Source organism: Mesitornis unicolor, unplaced genomic scaffold (assembly GCF_000695765.1).
Source record: "Mesitornis unicolor isolate BGI_N332 unplaced genomic scaffold, ASM69576v1 scaffold23926, whole genome shotgun sequence".
In the NCBI taxonomy this organism is placed as follows: Eukaryota; Metazoa; Chordata; class Aves; order Mesitornithiformes; family Mesitornithidae; genus Mesitornis; species Mesitornis unicolor.
Window position 1 is genome coordinate 1 of NW_010193405.1, and position 605 is coordinate 605.

Here is a 605-nt window from a genome sequence, read left to right on the forward strand (position 1 = left end):
CCCGGCGCCGAGCCGTGCGCCCGCCCTGTCCCGCCCGCACCGGCGCTGAACAGGGGATGAGGGTCGCACCTCTCGGCACTGCTCTGCGGCACAGGCTGGAGATTGCAGAGAGAGGTTTTGGAGTTGCTGGGGTACGACAACGTGCAGCCATTGGCTGCGCTGCCGTTAGATTTGGGGGACGTAATGTCAGATTCAGGTGCCATTTTTGCTACCTCCAACAGTTTGCTTAGCTTTGAAAATGAGCCAGGCTTTTGTAAAAACAAATTAGTGTTGTCCTTTTCTTTCAGGTCTTCCTTTTGCTCACAGTGACTTGTATTTAAACAGTGTAATTTTTCTTCCGTCTCAAATTCCTCTTCTTTGATATGCATGCCTTCTAGCTTTTTCAACTTCTCTTTTTCTTTTGCAATTTCTTCTAGGCCTGAAAATAGACAAGAAACTTGGATTAAATACAACAGACCAACTAATTTAGACCATTTTTATAATCAGATTTAAATAAAAAGTTACTCTATTTTTGGTTTAACACATGCTAGATCGCCACAAAATCACTTCTCACTTTACAGAGCACTTCGCAGAAGCTTTGAGGAGCACACGCTTTAAATCCTGCT

At 44.6% G+C, this 605-nt stretch overlaps 1 protein-coding gene across 1 annotated transcript in view; it reads right to left on the bottom strand.

The window, feature by feature from the left end:
• Nucleotides 1–40: 40 nt before the first annotated feature.
• Nucleotides 41–605, bottom strand: part of BAZ2B (bromodomain adjacent to zinc finger domain, 2B) — a gene marked incomplete at its 3' end in the record, with an annotated part of 37,190 nt that continues 36,625 nt past the window's right edge. Inside the window, exon 25 of the mRNA XM_010187451.1 lies at nt 41–418. Within this exon, the coding sequence (XP_010185753.1) occupies nt 41–418 (378 nt within the window). The remainder of the gene's footprint in view (nt 419–605) is intronic.